This window comes from Cygnus atratus, chromosome 3 (assembly GCF_013377495.2).
Source record: "Cygnus atratus isolate AKBS03 ecotype Queensland, Australia chromosome 3, CAtr_DNAZoo_HiC_assembly, whole genome shotgun sequence".
NCBI lineage: Eukaryota > Metazoa > Chordata > Aves > Anseriformes > Anatidae > Cygnus > Cygnus atratus.
The window spans coordinates 66197037-66217295 of record NC_066364.1 but is presented as its reverse complement, the minus strand read 5'-3'; the positions used below and the strand labels follow the sequence as shown (position 1 = coordinate 66217295).

The 20259-nt window shown below is 37.6% G+C and overlaps 1 protein-coding gene across 2 annotated transcripts in view; it reads right to left on the bottom strand.

Annotated features, from left to right (window-relative positions):
- Positions 1-4129, bottom strand: part of NOX3 (NADPH oxidase 3) — a 42680-nt gene extending 38551 nt beyond the window's left edge. For both annotated transcript variants that reach the window (XM_050709975.1, XM_035538969.2), the window contains exons 1-4: positions 4085-4129; positions 3322-3417; positions 2988-3098; positions 1117-1201 (exon numbers count right to left, since the gene is read on the bottom strand). In XM_050709975.1, coding sequence (XP_050565932.1) covers positions 1117-1201; positions 2988-3098; positions 3322-3417; positions 4085-4129 — 337 coding nt within the window. The remainder of the gene's footprint in view (positions 1-1116; positions 1202-2987; positions 3099-3321; positions 3418-4084) is intronic.
- Positions 4130-20259: the final 16130 nt, after the last annotated feature.

Sequence of the window (20259 nt, the reverse complement as noted above, 5' to 3'; positions counted from 1 at the left end):
CTCCAATGTATTATGATTGTAAATAATCCTGATTAACTCCTGTGTCTCCTCCACCTTTTCTAAGAGAACAATGCTGTCTGACCTAAATACCTCTCCATCTCTATGTGCTTATGTCCTTCCTCACATTGCCATTTGTTCTTCTCTGCATATTGCTCTTTCCCACGCTATCTCCTGTTCCCCATAGTCAGTCTAAATTCGTCCAAACTTCAGTCCTGTGCAGGTCTTTTAACCATTTTGGGAACAGGATAGTACTGTGTCTTCTTCCCAGCCGGGTGAATGAACACCTATAGATGAATAGTCAGAAGAACAAGCAGAACAGAAAACTTCAGATCTCAAAATGCAGGTTTTTCTTCATAGGGGCAATGAGTTTCCTTTACCCATAACCTATTTTTAAAAAATATTTAGGAATGTAATATTTTTGAGACAGCTGCTTGCCTCAAAGTCAGATGAAATGTATTACCTGAATGAAAAGTTATAGAAGAAGAGGATGCAGCAGTGGACAGATGAACAATGGGACTTGTAAACACCATTTCCTTAGGAATTCAGACTATAATGCTATTTCATCTACCCAAACATCTGTTCTTGGGGATTTAGTGGAAGTTACTTACACCAAATGTTAAGAACACACAAGCTGGTCGCATTAGCTAAAGGGCAACTAGTAGTTACTATCCAAATTGAAAGTTTATTAACAATCAAACTTTTCTCGTGGAAAAAAAAAAAAGAAAAAAAGAAAAAAAGAAAAAAAGAAAAAAAAGAAAAAAGAAAAAAAGAAAAAAAGAAAAAAAGAAAGAAAGAAAAAAAGAAAAAGAAAAAAAGAAAAAAAGAAAAAAAGAAAAAAAGAAAAAAAGAAAAAAAAGAAAAAAAGAAAAAAAGAAAAAAAGAAAAAAAGAAAAAAAGAAAAAAAGAAAAAAAGAAAAAAAGAAAAAAAGAAAAAAAGAAAAAAAGGTTACAGATCATTAATCAGCTGGGACTCCAGCACCTATTTAAATTTGCAGTCACCAAATGATTGCACTAAAATAGCACATATCAGAGCAGATGGGGACTACAGAATCACTGTGAAATTCAAAACAGTTCAAAGGCAAACAAGAACAACAAAGTAAAATAAAGAAAGCTTACTTGCATTTACAGATATTCCATAGGCAACCATCTTGTGAAATATGATGTTTTTGTCAAGCTGTCTCCTCAGTGCTCCTCCACAGCACTTAGTGAAAAAGCAAAAGTTGTTTTACATCATTCCTATTACTACTTGCAACTCACATTCTGGAGAGGAGAACAGAGGAGTTCAGTACATTTTCAAATCTAATGCTGAAGGAATTTGGTGGAAGTTCTGAATCAAACATAACTTTGGGGTATAAGTAACTGTTTTCAGCTTAGCAACACTCCAGGTTTTCTTAAAACTATTCAGTCTATGAGGGGCTCAAAATGAGGTTGGGCAAAACTCTGATGCTTTTCTCTGTGATATTTATGTGTTTTATCTAGGCTGGCAACTCATTTGCTGGCATAAAAACACAAGACCTGGCTGCGTGCATAACCAGGCTGGGCCACCACTGCTTGCAAGCTCACAACTTATAATGAAAACATTCTTGCTGCTTTCAGGAAATGCAGATCCCAGGATTGTGAGACTGTCTAGACTTCGGGTGTTTGCATGCTTGTGCATTACTGAGCCATCTTCCCATTACAGGATGTGCTGGACGTTGGCATGCTGGTGGGCAGCTGGGTGGCTCTGTGCAGAACCCACCTGGTGCCAGGGTGGGCTGCAGTGAGCCAAAGCTAACACGCTCTGCTGGAGCCTGGACAGCACTGGTGGGCCTAACTCAGCCTCTGAGGTGTGTGCTGGCTGCCTGGATTGCTCATTTGGCCTGGCAAATTGCCATGCGAAAGATCCTGATGTGTATCCACGTTGCTTCCCAACTAGCAAATCATCCAAAAATCTGCCATGTGGGGTGGCAATGACTTTTGGAAGGTCATTGGATCAAGCCCTGAGCTGACCATGCTGGAGCCAGTCAAGTTGTTTCTTACAAAGGGCAGAATATTGTTCAGAAAATCAAAATTTTAATCGTCTGTGAGAGGAGCTCCAGTTCTCCAAGTTCTTAAACAGCATTTAAGGGCAGGGAAATATTTTATAATTCACAAACTGAAGTCCAGGAAGATTTTTTTTTTCTTAAATTCTCAGCTCTTAGACTCAAAAAGTTATAAAACAGTATGAATTCCCAACCCCTAAAGACCGTTTGAAATGTAACAGCGCTCTGAAGAAAAAAAAAAAAAAAAAAAGACATAACTGAGAATAATAACAAGCTTACAGTAAAATAAATTAATGCTATGATTTCTAAATTCCAATTGTTCTTTGAGTCAGGAAGTGATCAGTCATTTTTTACCTAAACTTGTGGTATTGGAATTGCTCTGACTGTAATAGTTCACTGCAAGCTGAAGCTATAGCTAGTAAAGATAAAGCCATAAGTACTTCCTATGTGTGATGCTGAAGTTAATGTAAATGCCTCTAAGCAGATGACAACTCAATTACAAATACTCATGTTTACAAGAAGGGAAGACCTGAATGGTGGCCACTCAGTCAAAAGGGTTTAAACATGTTCCTTATTATCTTTGTGACACATTTATCTATACATTTCCTCTTACTGATTTTCACTTTGCAGTTACACGGGATACTCATGGTGTATACATATTGTCTCCATTTGGCCGAGTTGCATTCTTATGTCCCCTTTTTGTAGCTCCTCACTTTTCACTTCATGACACCATGCTATGCAGTGGCTGCCAAAATCAGTGTTGCATTCAGTGCTGTGTTAAATAAGCCATTTGTTTCTCCTCAGTCATGAATACTGACAATTTAAATGGTAATAGCTAGGCAACAATGTACAAACTTGTCTATCAAAAATTAAAGTTCCTTGGAAATTGTTTGATATGGACAATATTGCTGAACTGCAGAAGTAAAAAGGGGAGGATAATATGTCTATTTGAGAAATGGTACTTACAATGTTTGCTCCTCTTAAGAATGAAATAAGATTTCTACTGACTGGTAACAGGATTAGCATGCAGTTAAAATTAAGGCACGTTGCAGAAGCTCTTGCCCAAGCCAGCGTTGACTGTATATATAACAGTATAAAGAAATTAGATTACAAGTTTGGTATAGTAAGAAAAAAAAAAAAGAAAAGAAAATGAAAAGGAAATACTACAGTAACATAATACTTTTATATGTGAAATTTACTGTTGAAGCATCAACAAAAAAATACTATCATGAAAGCTGTGAATAAAATCAGACTATGCATACATTCTTCTTGTGGAGCACTTTATCAAATTTATACTTACTCCCAGCATAATCCGTGTATAAGTGTAAGCATCTTCATCTTCATACCAATGGAAGGTATCAATAAACAAATATAAATTCAATCCCAGCCACACCAACTACAAAGCAGACAGGCTGCAGATTAGTGACATTTAGAGTATTTTTAATGCATATAAAACTGGTTATGGTTATAGTTTGAAAAGTATCTGAGAGATACTTCAAAATCGGTGTGCAATGCAGCTCTTGATCACAGATGATAGAAATCACAAATGCCTGCTGGAATGAGGCTATCTTAGCAAATGCAGGATTATAGCCCTATCCCCACAACCCCAACAGAGGATATAGATGACATTTACTGTGTGATGGTAAACTTGATCTTAAACACAGAGCTTAGTCTGGTCTCTAAAAAGGCAATAAAATCTAAAATTAAAGAATTCCAGAAATGGAGGGAGTTAGGAGCTAAGGAAATTCCTTTCTCTGCCCCCCATGCATTCACCAAAGCCCCTGAAAATGATACAGAATATAATTGAATCACAATTCCAAACCCCAGTTGCCTTTATCTGAGGAGTAATGTATACGGACTTAGAAATAATTAAAAATAAAACAGTAAGACTTTAAATTGTTTTTAAGACTAGTTATAAAAAGGCTGTTGAATATTTTATAGCAAGTTTTACATTTAACTTGGGAGTATTACTGTAAGCAAACCATAAAATGTCTTTTAAACAAGCTTAAAATATTTATATATATCCAATTATTTTTTTTCTTTTTAATACTAAAAATACTCACTAATAACAGGACCGAGAGTTTTTCATTCAAAATCCAACATGCCATCCTGAGTGCCTCTTCCTATGCTACGAGCAGCTGACTCTTGTCTTGTAGTGTAACCTGAGTTCTCCATCTATTCCTCAGGTTTTTCTACTAACTCCTTTTGTCTTTAGGTTTTAATAAGCACCTAGTGGGAGCAGGAGCTCTCTAGGAATTTTCTAATTAAGGACTCTGCGACAAGAGCAGATCACCCAAGTGACGTGTCTCGTGACCTGTGTAAATAAAATGTTGGTCATTGTCCAGTCCTTCTCCTCAAAGTTATTTCTCAGCAAATGAGAGATGCTGTCACTAAATTGTCTTGTACTGACATTGTCTTGTTTGCTTTTTCTTTTCTTTCACTTTTCTTTTTTTTTTTTTTTCAATTTGAGCAGAATATCAGAGTTTTTTGTGATTTGTCTTCTAATTTAGTAGCAAATGAGAGTATCCCTTATGTGTGCATAACTGTACTCAGAACTGCTAAAAAACAAACAAAGAAACAAACAAAACACCACACAACAAAACAAACTTGGAGGTGGCAAAGTCACCCAGTCAGGAGTCAGGAATTGTCAGAATAAAGGGTGCCCCTGCAACATTCATTTGGATTTCTTGTAGCTGTGGTAATGTTAAAATGCATGATAGTTTTTCATTCAGTTGACTGAAACGAAAAAAAAGCAGTTACTTTCTCCTATTACTCTTTGGTGTAAGGACACAAATCCTGCTTCCTTCCCTCGCTTCTAGGAGGAGAGAAGCAACAAGTAATTTCCTCCCAGGCTTCCCTGTCAAGCCTCACAAACTTCAGCTGCCTTCGTCCATTATCTATGAGGTGAGGGGAGGATGCCTATTTCAGAGGTCTGAGCACAGAGGGTTTAGGAAAGCTGTGTCCCTTTCTCACATGTGTGGCTAAAGCAGCCTGGCAGGTGGCTCTTCATGTGCTCCTGACCCTGCTCCCACAATTTGCTGATGTGGCTTTGGCAGCACTTAAGGTACTCAGGAAATACAAGTCTCTTCCAAATGCAATACACAAATACTGTCCAGGGCTAGAGTTTACTCATTTTTCCAGGATTTGTTTTTATTTACAAAACCAGATGTTTCTGTTCCGCCAAGTTTGTCCTGAGGATGTTCAGCTATTTCCTTCTCCTCAGAGGTTTGTTCCAGCGAGGATTTAATGAGCCACCTGCAAAAATGGGTGAGCAGGACTCAGTATCTATCAGGAAGATCAAAACCTTTTGACAGGTCAGTTTATCAGAGAATAAGGTTAGTCTATCCAGGACTTTTTAGTAGGTGGTTATTTGAATGGCCAGCGCCATAATTTGATTCAATGTAAAGAACACATTTTCTGATTTTCCTTTACTAAGAAAGAATAATAATTTAGTGCCTTTTCTGCACTTCTCCAGAGGGGAATCCCTTCCCCTTGGCTCTGCTTATATTGTGGAACTGACAGCAGCTGATCTTACTGGGGGAAGGAAGCTGAGGTTTCTCCCCCAGGCTGCTTTCAAATGTGGTCAATAGCCTTTGCAGGAAGGTCCTGACATGGTCTTAGCTCTTTTTCTGTCCTGTCCTGATGAGTGATCTGCATTTGCCCTTGGACCCCTTCCCTGAAGCTATGCAAACTCTGCCTAGGATCTCCTTCCTTACCCAGTAAAACCATTTCCTTGAGGCCTTCCTGACTTGGCCCCAAAGACTTCTTGGTGACAATATAGCTTAAAATTATTATTATTACTATTATTTTTAATTCAGTTGCTATTAAGCTCAGCTACTTTTTAAACTAGTACTAATGACAAATATGAGTTACCAGAACCCTGGAAACATGATTATGAATATTTTGAATGCAAGCATTTACAATAAATTTATTTTCAGCTTTATTTTTCTTAGCTGGCACAATTATGAATTCTTTATCAATAAATTTTGTGGCAAGCCATGTGCATTATTTGGCCATTGTCTATTATGTGACTTGATAGAGGCTATTACCCAAACCACCCTCTTTATAGTAGCTTTGATAATGCAGGAGCTAACAAGATAGCAAGCATTGCTGTATTTTTCAGAGGTCAAAAGGAAAGGAAATAAGGGAGAATGGGAGAAGAATGTGTAGAGAGTGAGGAGAAATACTGGTAAGGTCAGATGCCAATTTTAACTACTTTACAAAAAGGGGAGGGGGGAAAAAAAAAAAAGAAAAAAAGAACACTATCTGGATTAGCTACACTTCAAAGGGAAATGCTGCACTGCGATGTTCTGCTTTGAAGTTCAGCCGATCCAGACAGCAATTTTCTAAAATGAGTCAAAACTGGCATCTGAAATAGATTTTTTTTTTCTGAGTACAGCAGATTCATATGCTGGTTTAGGCTCCAAAATTTGTCTGGATCAGCAGCTGTACTTCAAAGCAGCACATCTCAGTACAGCATTAGACTTTGATGTGCATGTGGTCCAGATGCCAGTGCTCTTAAAGGAGCCGATGAATCAATTGCACTTTATTTTTTGTCTGTTGAAACAGCTATGTTTTTTCTCATATATAACGATAACGTGTGTGGTCTTCAGTATGGTATCTATCAATAAAAACATAATGCTAAAACAAAAGCACTTTATTGCTTCATTTTCTACAAAGGAACTGGCCATCATCATTTTATTATACTGATTTGCGGTGATCTCAGCCAATTTCTAGCACAAACTGTTCAGACAAGACTCAAGAAAGGATATTTTATTGATTAAAGAACTAGCTGTGTTTCATTTCTATATTGTTTTATCATTATCATGAGATACAACTGTCCTAAAAAGTATATAGAATAAGGATGAAAACAGGTTTGTTCTAGCAGACTGGGGAAAAAGCAGTGATGGGCATGCTAACTTCCCATGGAAGAGACAAGCAACTCTGTCATTAGTTTTGAAAGGTCACTTTTAGCATGGAAAGAGGTTTATGAGGTGCTGAATTCTTCCATTTAACTATCTCAACATTAATGTCAATGTTTATATCAATTACTGCTACAGATCTGTATTGCAGTTAGTTCTGTTTGACAGCAATCTCTGTCTGAGGTTGTTAGTAATTTTTTTAAGTACTTTCAACAGTGCTTGCCCTTTACAAGACAAATTAATTAGTATCATGAGACTGTATGCATATACCTATATGTATTTCATTTTGCTAGGCTGTCCTAATTTTACTATTAGATATGCATGCCTTGTTTCTCAAAGGCAAAATAATTTCAGTTGACTCTGAACTCTGCTGTAGACCTTTCATAGTTTTTCTGTGTTCTTGGCTTTATGTCTGTTAGTAACCTCAAGGAATTCAATAAACTTCACTATGCTACATAAAGAGGTGGATACAGGTAAACAAGTGACCCAGAGGATCAGGGTGCTCTAATTTTGCAGACCTTCTCACAATCATTTGCATGCTGGTTGTACCAGAGTGTATTAGACTCACTTTGTATTAGACTATACCAAATGAGGATTTGGGTTCTCTAATTGTTACATTATGTTTATAAAATATTTCCTTATAATGTCTAGGAAGTGAGAGGGATATTTGTCTTCATTGAATGGTGAAGGAGCTGAACAATACAATTGATAAACCATTCAACATTTGTGGAGAGAGGGAAGCTCTTGAAACTACAGTGCAAATTTTTCCTTTTTAAATTTTTTATTTGTTTGTTTGTTTGTTTGCTTTTCTTTTAGAGACAATTCAGAAGGAACAGAGGCCAAGGTTCAGCTTTGGTTATTCTTCAGTGCTCTAACTCCAGCTTTGTAAAAGGAACTTATTGAATATCTATAAACAGTGACTGAGTGACTAGTAAGAGAAAAACAGCTACATTATTTTTAGAGCTTTTCTTATAGTTTTTTTAAGTGCCTCATTGATGTTGATGGATTTTCTTTTTTTTTTTAATGAACTATACTTCCATTACAGATGAGGAAACTGTTTTGGAGTTTGAGAGCATTAAAAAAATCCCTAAAGCTCTAAAAGCCTAAAATAATATTAGGCTCATCAGTGTTGAAGATTCAAAAATCATCAGATTGTTCTAAAATTTATGAAATTAAAAAAAAATAGTGTGGATTTTGGGGGACTGATAAGTAAGGAAGCTTCAAGAGCATATGGCCCCTCATTTGCAGCTTTTTTTTCAGTAACAACATGTTTAATTTTTAATAAAAAGCACGAGTTTTATTAAAAATCTTGGCCCAAAAAGTAGGATTGAAAAGAAAATAAATGCAATTATCAAAACACTTGTGATACAGCTGCCAGAATTAGCAATGATAGAGCAGGTTTTGTACTTGTGGTCATCTCTCTACTCTGCTTATGATCAATTGCCTGGAGCAGGGCCCCAAGAATTTCTTAATTTCTAAAACTTGCTTTTGTGGAACACAACTAAAAGATATTTACATCCATAAGCAAGGACTATGTCTACAAGCCTACTCATTGGTTACAATGCACAAAATGGAGAGAAAGACTTCTGTCTTTGTGCAGAAAAGAAGAACAAAGTCCTTTAAAAGGAGGAAACATCTTTTTGTGGTAGGTCCAGCTCCTCTTGAATTCCATGAGCCAATGGAATAAAATAGATATGCAGGTGTGGTTCCTGTCCCCGTTTTATCAAATCTGATACTGGTGTCAAGGCTACCTCAAATGAAGGGCAGTGCCTGGACTGGCAACTGCAGCTTGCACCATATACACTCAGGGGAATCAAGATAAGGAGCTGAAACAATGAAACATAAGGGATCTGGGATTAAAATCAAACATCATGTTGGAGGCTAAAAGGAAAATTGTCACTGACCAGTGTGGGAACCACTATTGCTACTGCCTGAAGCAGGGCTCACCCCATCTATACAGGGCAAGCCCAATGCTGAGTCTTCCCACAAGCTGGTAGAAAGAGTTTATCAATGAGAAAGTGTTTAACAGCTTTAGCTTGGGAGATAATCAGTTCCCAGCCAAGCAATATCAATATTTGAATCCAAATCTTCTATCTCTCAAGGGACTCCTTTATTACCATGCTCACACTGTAATCAAAATATATTCAGGAGTAATTTCAGATGTTCAAAAGCTATTTGTTTCAATAAGTGCCAAAATCTCCCAGCTCTTGACTGTACATCTCCAGAAATAGAGCATCCTACCTTCCTAATTATATGTGTAAAATGCTGGTTTTCCCACAAGAGCTGTTTTCCAGCTTAATAAAACAAAACAACCCCTCAAAGCAGCAGAAATCTTGTAAAAAAAAAAAAAAAGAGAGAGAGAGAGATGTGTCCATGGGTTATACAGACAGGTTTTCCCTTTAGCTGTTTTGTAGGTAGCAAGCTGTAAAAAAGAGGTTAAAAATGAAGTGAGAAATGGGAAGAACAAGGAGCAAGAAGAAAAAAAATGAGATGACAGTAATATCCATGTTTTCTCTTGTGTGACAGACTTGAAAGATCCCATAATAGAGAAGATATTTTTCAGCTGGCCTTGTTCCAATAGAGCACTACTAGGTTGCGCATCAGCTGGCCCTTCTCCAGCTTTTCATCTCCTGTACCAGGTGCAACTACTAAGTCCATTGATCTGCAGCCCGTGACACTTATTTTGCAGGACTGTGCTCACAGGATCCCCCTTATAGGTGCAGGCTCTGCCAGGCTGAGTATTACCCAGGGTAAGGGATAAGTGAGGGCATAGCCCTGGCAGGTGGGGTGACAGAGGGGGATGATGTCCCCCCCATCCATAGACACCTTTCCATGTGGGGTGACCAGCTGTGCTTTACGTCCTTCACCAGGTGACGGTGGCTGGAGGGAGAGTGGGGCAGTGCCCTGAGATGAACGAGTTGCTGGCAGAGCGTGACATGGGGATGTTGCTCCCTTGTGTTAGAAGGAAAGCAGAGACACTTGGGCTCACCACAGCCCAGAGTGGCTGCAAGGAGAAGGGAAGCCAGAGACCAGGATGAGTGGGGCCTGTGCTGCTGTTGGCTGCAGGTTGGCAAGGGTTAGTGGGGCAGCCAAATCTGCAGGGGCCATGGACTGGGCTGAAGGCTGCCAGCTGGTTATTCACCTCCTCCAGAGCAAGGGCATCACAAACATGGTAGAGAAGGTAGACTCCGCTATGAGAGAGAGACTCAGTATGGGCATAAAATAGTTGTTCATGTCCCATGTCAGCACACAGCCAATTCCCCTGCACTGCTGCACATGCATAATACTCTTCATGCTCTCCAGTGCTGACTAGGTTGCTCAGCTTGCAGTACACAGTCACTTCTCATACATGTATTTTCCTCTCACACACCCTAATCATACCACAGCAGCAACACTAACCCTCCCTTACACCTTTCTTGTACATCCAATATGTCATTCCAACTAACATGGCAAAATACAGATATCTTCCTGCTTCTGAGGGGAAAAGCCTTCTTCTATCAAAGCTAAGCCTCAAACTTAGTTCAGGCACTTTAATTATTTGGTCAGACGTCTTGCTATAGCAGGCCTTCTCCAATGCAGCAGGCGTAATTATACAGGCGGTAATTCAGGTTTTTCTCAGAGAATTAAAAAGTAGTAGAGTAAAATATTCTTAGCAAAAGGGCTAAAAAGTGAAAAATGTATTCTAAGGAATTCTAAGGAATTGTAGCAACATTTATTTATCTTTACAAATGCAATTTAATTACTACTTACACCAGTCCACAGGACCTGATGAGATGGCACTCATGAGTGCTCAGGGAGCTGGCTGGTTTCACTGCAAGGCCACTCACAATTACTCTGAAAGCTCATGATGACTGGAGGAGGTTCCTAGGGACTGGAAAAGAACAAACATCACTCCTGTCTCCAAGAATGGTAAGAAGAAGGATATGGAGAACTGCAATCTGGTCAGCCTCTGCTCAATTATTGTGAAGGTGATGGAGCAAATTTTCCTGGAAAACATTTCCAGACATGTAAAGGACCAGAAGGTGATTAGGAGCAGTCAGCATGGCTTTATGAAGGAGAAATGTGCTTTAACATCCTGATAGCCTTCTGTGATGAGATAACAGGTTTTGTGTTTAGCAGGTGGAAAAAATGAACTGACATGAATCTGGTAAGTTCTACAAGGGGAAATGTCAAGTCCTGCATCTGCGTTGGAATAAATCTATGGATCAGGACAGTCTGGGGGCTAACAGTTTGGAAAAAAACTTGGCAGAAAAGACACTGGGGGTTTTGGTGGACCACAAACTGACTGTGAGCCAGCAAGGCACCCTTGTGTCAAAGAACTCTAACAGCCTCCTAGGTTGCTTGAGGAAGAGTGCTGCCAATAGGTGATCCTTCCCCTCTGTTCAGCCCTGGTGAGGCCACATTGAGTCCACTGCTAGGCTCCCCAGTATAAGAAGGATATGGACTTATAGGAACGAGTCCAGCAAAGAACCACAGAGCTGTTCAAGAGTATGCAGCAATTTTCATGAGAGGACAGGCTGGGAGAGATGAGATTGTTCAGCCTGTAGAAGAAAAAGTTCAGGGGGATTTTATCAATGTGTATAAAGTACATTCAAGGAGGATGCAAAGAAAATATAGCCAGGCTCTTCTCATTGGTATCCAGACAGAACAAGAACCAATGGAGACAAAATGAAACACAGGAGGTTCCCTCTGAACAACAGAAGACACTTCTCTACTGTGTGTGTGACTGAGCACTGGCACAGGTTGCCCAAGAGTTTCCATCCTTGGAGATACTCAAAGCCTATCTGTGCACAACCTTGAGCAACCTCCTGGAGGTGACCCAGCTCTGAACAGTGAGGTTGGACTAGATGATCTCCAGAGGGGCCTTCTTACCTCAGCCATTTTGTGGTGCTGAGATCTCAACTTAGTTTGCTAGAAAAAAAGTGACTGGAGCATTCTGAAGTTTCTGAACCTAGACTATGAGCATTCTTATTTTAACTAAATTAATTTATCTTTTGTTAAAATTTTCATGAAGAAGTTATTAGATTTGTCTGATTTTATTTCTGGCTCTTATTCAGAACTTTGTGATCCCATTAGCCGTCAGTTTTTATGAGGATGAAATGTTTCCAAGTGCTGGATTGAATATTTCCATTGGAATATTTTATGGCAATTTTTGATTGAGTCAGTCTTAGATTCTTTCACTGGATACACTAAAAGAAATGATAAGGGGGAAACATAGATATTTAAGTGACTTCATATACCCTTAAAATGAGTTGCAATGACATGAATAAAGACTTTCGTTAAATTAATGTAAGTCCTTGTATATAGGTATGTTTTTAAGTCTGTTTGCCACAAATCACGTTTTTCCAAAAAACACATCACCATGCAAATTTCTCATTTGCATAACATTAAAATTACTAGAGTTGATAAACTGTATGCTATCTGAATGATTTTTAGACAGTGAATGACTTCTCTTCATTTGGACTTTATTTTCTTCCCAAATTCATTCTGAAACTAGTGTTAAAACCTATTCCATATTAAATTAAAAATAAAACACAGTTTGCTTAACACAGGAGGATTAAGGGGTCATTTCTACGTACTCCTTGGTGTCAGTTATAATATGCACTCACAGGAAAAGCAGCAATACTTACAACCTTTCCAGATGGCTATTCACTACCGCGCACAAGAAGAGAGGTCAAGAGCTAAGCGTTCACAGCATTTTCTAGCATGTTCAAAGTGGAAATTGTATTTTAAAGTAATTTCAGGCCATCATTTTTAACACTGAAGTATAGCAATATATAAAGGAATAAGCTGTAAGTATTCTGGAATCATTTCTCTGCCACTTAAACGTTATTTGCTTCCATTACCTTAAATTCAAATAAGCTGGTGGCGCTGTCTATAAAGTATCTCTCTGTTTTGAGAACAAGCCATGAAGAGGCATAGGCAGCAGGGGAGAACAATGAATGAATACACGAAGAAAAGGAGAAGATACAATGAATGAAGACAAATTGGGAAGATGACACATTCAAACAGTATTTTCATAGTCTAAACAATAATACCCTTGTGAGCAAAGATTTCCAACTGATGCCTGCTATTTCTCCTTTCAACATTTTCTCCTCACATCTTCATCTCTTCCTCCCATTTTTTTTTCTTCCTAAAAGCTCTGCAATTTTTAGCGACTAAAACTAATTAGTTTTATGTCAGACTTCTCCAACATCTCACATCAATAGTGTGCATAGGTAAAATGTCTTTTACTTACAGTCTGTGACACATTTGATTTAAAGTGCTATGGACAAAGCAATGAAGTATTAGGGCATCGGATCCACTCCAAAGAGCCAGATCATTGTTCTTAATGCATCTCATGACTTGATCCTCGAAGCTGAAATTGTTTAGTGATTCCTTTTAAATAAGACCGAAGCTCATTCCTTCCCACCACAATGAGTTCCCAGTCAATAGGGGTCTGAGTCTGAACACAGAGAAGAAAGCAGCAGACCAGCTCATGTCCCTTTCTCACCTCCCCTCTCCTTTAGGCAAGGCACCGGGACCTCTTCCTACTCTCCCTGCCATACACCTGCTGGTATCCTGCCATGGTGCTTTGGGAAAGCACCACGAGCTGCACAATCAGCTCCCCTCTGGCAGTGACCAGCAATGTCCCTTCTGACCCATCACCACCCCTTCACCCCAGCCCCTCAGCCACACTACAGCCCTGCCTACTTGCCATGGCATCACCCCATCACCAGGCTTTGGAGAAGTCAGCACCTACATCATTTCACGCCAAGCTTAGATGAACACTGCGTGTGTCCTCCAGCTTTGAGCTGCCTGCAGTTGCTGTGGAGCCATAAATTCACCTTATTATCAGTAGGAAAATAGAGGTAACTGTAAGGATGTGGTGATTAAAGTCTTTAATGTATGCCTGTTTATATTGTAGTTACAACTTAATCTAATGAATTCAATTTTATTAAAGGTTTTCCCAATATAGTGTTTTAAAACAGAAGAGATTAAAGTAGGTTTATATTCAAATATTGCTCATTTCAGATCTCATAAAAATTTGAATAACTGACTATGCTTTGAGAATAGAGAAGTTAAAAGACACTTAAAGGCCTACCAGTTAAATGCTATTAATTTAAAAGTTGAATAACATTTAAAAACAAAACAAAAACCTTGAGGGAACTGTATTTATAAATCATGAAAATTTTTAAATCATTTTAACACAGATTCAGTTAAAATGTTCTATTTGTTGCGTACCTCAATTGATATGGAGAAATAATATAGATTTCATTCAAAAAAGGCATTCAGTTTTTTGGTAGCTCTTGTCACAGTTAAAGTACAGTACAAACATTTCCTTTTAGTCTTTACATCAAATATTGTATGAAAAAGATAAGATTATAAAAAGAAAAATAATAAGGAGACATGACTTGCCATAGGAGGCATGGCAATTTCTAGTAGGTCTTGAATAAAATTAAGAATTTTTAGGCACCTCTCATAAGCACTTCACAGGAATTTTACTATTTTGTCTATCATTTGGGGAAAAGAAAAAAAAAAGCATTCTTCATGTACGAGAATATTAAAACTATAATGTAAAATAAGCAATGTTAATTTTTATTTCAGTGTAGAAAATGATGTGTGATCACTAAACCCAAATATTTTTACTGCTATTTGGTAGACTACTTGAGAGAATGGCAGTGAGAAACAGAAACATAAGAGATTTATTGTGTAATTCATTATTTGTCTTCTAACATCTTTCCCCTCACACATATTAGCAATACTAGTTCAATGAGAAACTGCTGTCATACCTTGTTGTGAGATCTGCTCCAGCAGCACTGACATTTTGGCTGATGCTGGCTTTGATGGCTGGATCAGTCTGGACCAGCCCTCAGCCTGCTCTCTGTAGGGAGCAGCTCTCTCCCCTGTCCAGCCTGATGGAGGATGTCTCTGAATGTTTGGAATGAACTCTGAATGTGTGAAGGGGTGACTTCAGAAAGGTTCATGGTTTTGAGCAGAAAGTGGGCTCATTCTGAATTCCTGTTGCAGTGAATTGGCAAAGTGAGACAATGACTGTATAGCTGTCGGAGTCCTGGCTAGGAATGGGAATATGACGTGCTTCATAGCATTGCTAATAGTAACTTAAGAAAATGCATCCAGAGACGGTAGTCAAAAGTGATGTAAAAAAGTCGGGAATAAGAAGATAAAGAAGATGGTACAAAGATCAGGGCTGAATATAATGCCGTCCTTTCAAAAACCTTTGTGCACAGTCAGTCTCAAATACTTTTCACCCCTTGCCCAACAACAGTGCTCAAGAGTCTCAGATTTCAGTTGACAAATAAATAAACAACATCCTAGACCTTGTTATCGTGGTGACAGCCTTGAAAATATAAATCAAGTGTAAACTGATCTAGTGATGTTTTCCAGACCTTAAAGGCATCACGGGATGATTGCTGAGGAACGTGAAGTGTCCTACACATATTAATGGACTGTTAACTCAAACCTAAAAATGACAGCCTATGGTGCTTTGGAAGCTGAAACAGCCCAGACAGTATGAAATAAATGCAATATCCGACGTGCTATATAAATCACGGTCTGCACTGTTGTATTTCATCAAATGAAATAATCCATAAAGTTAGATATTTACTGCCATAAAATTTCCACTGCAGTTTCACAAAGTGTGAGGAGCTTGCCTCAGATTGTTCTTCCAAGACAGATAAATCTGGGCTGCAATAAGTGAGCAAATCTTCCATCAAAGCTGACTTAACTTTAGCAACATCATAAAGACTGACGAGCTGCAGACTGAGCCTGTCAGAGGATGGGTGTATTTATTAAAACGTAATTTATCCCTGAATTTAGGTGTCATGCTACACCAAGTAGTTTGAATGAGAGGGGGCAGAAGTGCCTAAAAGAGAAAAAGCAATGATGAGGGTGGCTAATTAAAGTTCTAAGGGAAAAGATTTTGACTTGCCCTATCCCATAATTTGCTTTTCCTTTAATGACTTACCTCTGTCTCCTATACATATAAATTACACTGTCTGAACATACACTGAATGTCAATTTCTGCCTTTTTTTTTAAATTCCATTCTCTTTCATCCATTTTCTGATCCTCAAAGCCATTAGAAAATTTGTTGATATTAAATTTTCCAACATAGAATACTATTTGGTCCAATTTGTATTGGTCAAAAATATGATATTAAATCTGGCAATATCTGTTTACATTGGTAGTTTATACTTAAAACACATTAAAACATCCTTTTATATTTTTTGAACTTTGAATTCTTTTTTAGTCTTTGAAAAGAAAGATTATCATAAATTAGATTAAAGTAGTTATACAAAGCTTCTTATATTTGATATTAATAAAACAGTTTAAGTGTCCTAAGTGGTGTTTGAGTTGAGTTTATGAAAACTGTTTTACTTTTTTTTTTTTTTTTTTTTTTTTTTGTGAAGAATGCGTAAAAGAAGTCAAGATAAGAAGTTATCTGTGCCCAGTATTGATTACCTTCCTATCGATACTGAAGCGGTCTTAGAATTTCTGTATGAAATTTTCATTTTGAAAGTTCCCATCATTTTCTGAGTATTTATTAGATTCAATGTGAATATTTTTAGCTAAGTACATAAAAAAATTACTATGCAGTGAAGGGATTTTATCATTGCTAGAGATGAACAGAGGGTGAGCTATTTTGTACCTTATATATCCTTTGCCCAAAGGACAGTGAAGGCTGTTAAACCGAACTCACCCTGACCTGATCAGTGATTGACTTGGGGCAATGATTTAAGGAAACTACTTATACAGTTTAGAAGTTAATGCTAATATTAAGAATTTTTCAACATATTATCTTGAACATAAAGCCAGATTTTTGACCTGAGTCATTAAGATTTGAAAGATACCACTCACCCTTTTTTAGTGGATGACAGCCTAAAGGCTATTTATCTGCATAGCTCCTCAAAGAGAAAAAATATCACAGTACTAGGAAGAAATCAAGTTATATGAACTTTCTTTAGCTTCCTACTTCTCATGCAACTACCTGCTGGAGGAGAATAGGGGATGGAGTCAGACGAAAAAGGCAGTGGGACGTGCAGTGGCAGTTTCATTTTTTTAATGTATTTTTTATTTATGACGTTTGCTCTTTGGAAGGAGAGGATTGCATTAGATTCAAGATTGTTTTGTATTTGGGCAAGAGGGAATGTATCTGATACTCTTAAAGTTGTGCAAATGAACACCTGTATCTGCGTATGTACTATGAGCTGTGAGTGTTTCATGTTTTAGGCAAAGCTGAGTATATCTTATTGGCTTCCTGCAATGGAAAAAAGGTACTTTTGCATCTGATCCACAGAAAGGTGTCTCAAAGGACTGGACTGAAAAACAAGACTAAATACAATAGTGTGAAAAATAATCTCAAGGTGGCAGAAGAAGAAGGGTGTGGGAAACAACTGGAGAAGAAGTCATGCAAGAGTTTGACCTTTCATTTTTGTGTTAAGCTGCAAGTCTCTTTAAAGGCACGGCAGACAACCATGATCTTGCATGTATCCTTAAACATAACTGGCTAAACTGAGAAGTCTAAAACACCCCGAGCAGCACTGTTTTCTAGAAGTTTGTGTTTGAATGCTTAGTGGCTTTATCTTTCTGAGAAAAGAGTAATGATGCAAGCAAATGCAATGCATTATGGCAATCTATGGTGCATTTGTATCTACTTCATTTCCCTATACACTGCACGTTTATGGTGTACCTTCTAGGGAGCTGAAGTGGAAATCAGACAACTTGCAGGTTTGACAGGAATAATGGGAAAAGGCAAATTTGTATTACAGTGAAAAAGTGATAAAAACAATGAGGTGATAAGAACAAGACAGGAAGGCAAAGTGTCTCTGGAGAGGAAGCTCTATGGAAGAATCTAACCAGCACAGTAGCATCCCCTGAGTGAGCAGGGACATGAGACAGTGTTTGGGCTCTCTTGAAACTCTTGAGGCTTAAAATATTTGGATGATACCCTCCTTGACAGTAACCTGGTAACTAGCTGACAAGGAGTGCTCAGCCAGATGCTCCCATAGAGGCATTTTCAGTGTCATTGCTAGAAGGGTGCACATATTTAACTAATGTGAATTGTTTCCAAAGTTGACAGTGCATGCACCCTTAAATCTTTATTTCTATGCCTTTCACAAATATATTGCGAAAAATTCACCACATTTTTTTTTCCTGATTAGGGATGGCATTTGCAACTTACTTTTTAAAACAATAGTCTTCTCATGGGAAATTCTGAAAACATTTTATATAGAAATAATTCTGTTTCTACAGCATATATGTTTTTTATCACTTTTTCCCATTGATTACTAGAGATATTTGCATAAAAATACACACATAGGAATTTATCTGCTGCTGCTGCTTTTTCCTAACTTGAAATCAAAATCCCTGTGGAACAAATGTACTCCTAAGCAACAGAAATTTTAATATGAGTTTTTTGTTTTTTTTTTTTAATAAAAACAAGCAGAGAAAAAAATTGAAAATATTACTACTTTTGGAAAATACTTTTTACTAATGGCTTCCACAAGCTCGTAATACAATAAACATGCTTTTAAAGCTCTCTCATAATTTAGTTGCAAGCAATACAGTTTAATGCAGAAAAATTGATAGCCCGTCCCACATTAGTATTGTTGTGGTTTGTTCTGGAAATCTTGATCTACTTGCAAAAATGATCTTGAAATTAAATTTTTCTCCTACATCTAAAGCTGGTCAAAAGAATCATTTCATAAAACTGCCCATGCTGGGTGTATAAATGGAGCTATGTTTTATGAATAATTTCCCATGATATATCTTTAGTATTATCACGTAATCCGTAAAGGAAAGTCATTAAATTTATGTGCAATCATTTTCTTGCCTGAGTGGCCCTAGCTCTTTCTAGCTATTTTACTTTTGTTTCTTTAATAATGGCTAGCACAACAGTAAACTCTTAACTATCCAAGGTATTGTTAAATTTTTTTTCCTTGTCCCTTGTTACCAGGTTTTCTTGTTTGTTTGCTTGTTTTTCTTACCTTAAACTGCAAGATTCTTATTCATGGTCCTAGACAAAAAAAAGGAGGAATAAAAATGCAGAAAACATTCCATTCTGAAGAAATCTAAGACTTTAAAAAGAGTATTAGATAATATATGAATTCTAGTTTTGCTTAGCCTGCCTCATTTTGCACACTGACACATGCAAAGATGAGTTTAAAAAGCTATTCCTCCTCTTCTACCCAAGCTTCTGTGTGATTTCTCCATCAACCCACCCTCAGGGCTGCTGTGGGGCTATCTCCCAGGCACAATTAGGGGACAAAGTGCAAATACCATCTTCTGACAGTGTGCATGATGGGGGAATTAGCATCGGTTTGGCACAAGATCTCCAGTGAATTTCCATTGATTAGAAATGAAAGCTGAATCATGGTAACAGTAAATATCACTGACACTAAGACGGCTAAATTCTGATCTTAGCAGAAATTTCAGGTGTCTCTGCATAATGTTAAAGATCAGAAAACACCACAAAACAAATAATGTATCCTAAGTCTTACAAAAAAAGCAAGAGGAGTGATAATGACAAGTGATCACTGTTTGAGTTTATTTCTCAGCTGCAGAAGTATGAAACGAGCAATTGGAATCTAACTGCTAATGTCAGGTGACATCTTCAACTGCTTATCAGAGTGGTAGAGATAGGAAGTATCAGTATTTTTCTTTCTTTTAATTTTTTACTTTTTAAAAGTCTTCTATGTTATTTACATAATGATTCAATGCACCCAGCAATACTGTAGCTAATGAAACCAATCTACGTCAGGGCTCTTGAACTGCTAAAAATGCCTGTTGCACCAATCACTTTTCACCTAAATTTATCTGCCTCTGAGGATGATGATAGCCCATAGATACTTCTCAGTGTATGCCTCAGCTGATATCAGTAGCTAGAGCTGAAATTTTTGCCTTATAAAGAAGCACCTGTACACTGGAAAGTGGAAAAGTATCTAGGTTGTCTTCTAATTATCATTGCTGATGCAACTGTTTTAAAGCTGTTCTAAGACTGTTGAATGAACTTTTCTATTTCATAGGAAAAGATTATAGGACTTATAACATTTGAGAACAATACTGGAATTCTTATTTTTAATCAATTCCAACAGCAACATTGAGATAATTAACAATACGCAAAGTTCAAAGTCAAACTAGAAATACACACTACCGACTGCTGATTTATGGTACTGAGTGACAAAATAGGGCAGTATAAGTCCACTTTACTGTGGCAAAATTAGGTAGGCAAATTTAAGTTTTGTTTGTTAATCAGCATGGCATAAATTAGACAGAATTAAAACAACCCACATCTCTAATCTGGTAGGCAAAAGAG